Genomic DNA, 1771 nt, shown 5'->3' on the forward strand with positions numbered 1-1771 from the left:
CAATCAAATTGTTTATGTATATGGTTTATGCGTTATGCAAAAGTCTGTGCTCCCCGCTTAAGGGTTGATTTATACTGGCCGTAATCTGTAAAAATTGACCAATCACAGACGAATGAGGGGGAAATAATGAATTTTAATTGGTTAATTTTTACAGATTACGGCCAGTATAATCCAACCCTAATAGGGAGCGTTCAGCGTTGAGTTGAGTGTGCGCTCGCTGTCATTGGTGTATTCTTTTAGATCATCCAATCAAAATTTTAGATCTAGAAGAGTGCACCAATAATAGCGAGTATTCACTTAATTGTTGAGTCCGCTGAATGTGCCCTTATCGACGGGATCATAGATGTTGGCTGCCTAGTTCAATGTCCATATTTTTGATTTAAAATATTTATGTAACTTTACTTTGATGAGGCGAAAAACGGCTGGCCGCTGTCATCGGACCAGGACAACGGACGGACAAGGCTAGGCCACGTAAAAGACATTGGATAGCCGATGTTTACGTAGCGACATGAAAAGGAAAGACAAAATCGGCGCAATTGTTTGTTACAGACGAGCGAGATCACGAGGTTTTTCGCAGAAGGCTGCTGAATTAGAATCCCGAGGATGGGCTCCGGCCAGAGTGCCCGCAAGCTGACCATCTCGAACGAAGAGGAAGTCGGGGTGATCAAGGTGTCAAACGCGATCGTACAGCGTCTCGCTCAGGGAGAGAAATCAAGGGCGCATAAGCCTCCGTCGGATGCGATACCCTCACCGATGCAGCAATCGGCACCTTCCAGGGTGACAACATCCATGTCTCACACTAGCGAAGCCACGCCTGGACAGCCAGTGTATTATCCAGAGTTGACAGTGTCTGCTCTTCAAATGCAGCAGCAAATGGAAGAGGAACTAAGACGGCAGGATCAGTACTGGCAGAGGCGCCTAAGAAATCTCGAAGATGGTTACCAAAAGATCAATCGCGTTTTAGATGAAGAATATAAGAAGGCAGCTAATGAATCCTCTGCCGCTAAGTCTGGTGAGTTTATATTTTTTTTCTAGAACAGCTTTTGATTTATTCTCTAATTTGTTTTGCAATCGTATGTATACCAAGTTTCTCCTATAAAATGGTTTTAACAGAAAGAACAGTTCAATGATTTTTTTATATGATTTATACACTTAGATCCAAAGAAACTAAAGATGAGGACTAATCATATATGTATAAAAAATACTATCTGTAAATATATATTTTGTCACTCATACTACATTGCACTAATATACTTTTATACAGGCTGCTTTATATAAAGTATCTTAATGTAGAGTAACATATAATATAATCAACTTTGATAATGAGATAATATCTATGTATGTATTCTATTAAGTAATATGACAACATCATTATATTAAGTATTTAATAATTTAAAATATCCATATATGTTTTGCTATTTAATTTTTTACTAATTTCATGTATAACAACTTTTTAGTATATACTAATCTATTATAATGCAAGCAATCAAGCTCACTGTAAATGCTTACTAAGCAGCTCTTTTTATTTGTTAAACAGAGCTAGCAAACAATGAATCATTATTAAATAGTAATCATAATCTGTTCTTATTACAAGAACACTGTCTTAAATATTTTAATTAATCTTAAGACACTAATATAGCTTATAATTGGTTTATGACATTTTGAAACTAATTAAAATCAGCCTTAAATATAAGAAACTTTCTATGGCTGCTTTCCAATTGATGACACAAGTCGACACAAGTATCGTTCTATCTTTCTTGATATTTAGTGA

General features: G+C 36.4%; 1 protein-coding gene across 1 annotated transcript; it reads left to right on the top strand.

Moving 5' to 3' along the window:
• Positions 1-325: 325 nt before the first annotated feature.
• LOC108771308 (uncharacterized) lies at positions 326-1012 on the top strand (the record flags this gene model as incomplete). The annotated part of the gene is made up of 2 exons (XM_018549755.1): positions 326-471; positions 550-1012. A coding segment is annotated over exon 2 (409 nt), but the record flags the coding sequence as incomplete, so codon positions are not given.
• Between the last annotated feature and the right edge of the window lie 759 nt (positions 1013-1771).

Source organism: Cyphomyrmex costatus, unplaced genomic scaffold (assembly GCF_001594065.2).
Source record: "Cyphomyrmex costatus isolate MS0001 unplaced genomic scaffold, Ccosl1.0 C2311391, whole genome shotgun sequence".
NCBI classification, from domain to species: Eukaryota; Metazoa; Arthropoda; class Insecta; order Hymenoptera; family Formicidae; genus Cyphomyrmex; species Cyphomyrmex costatus.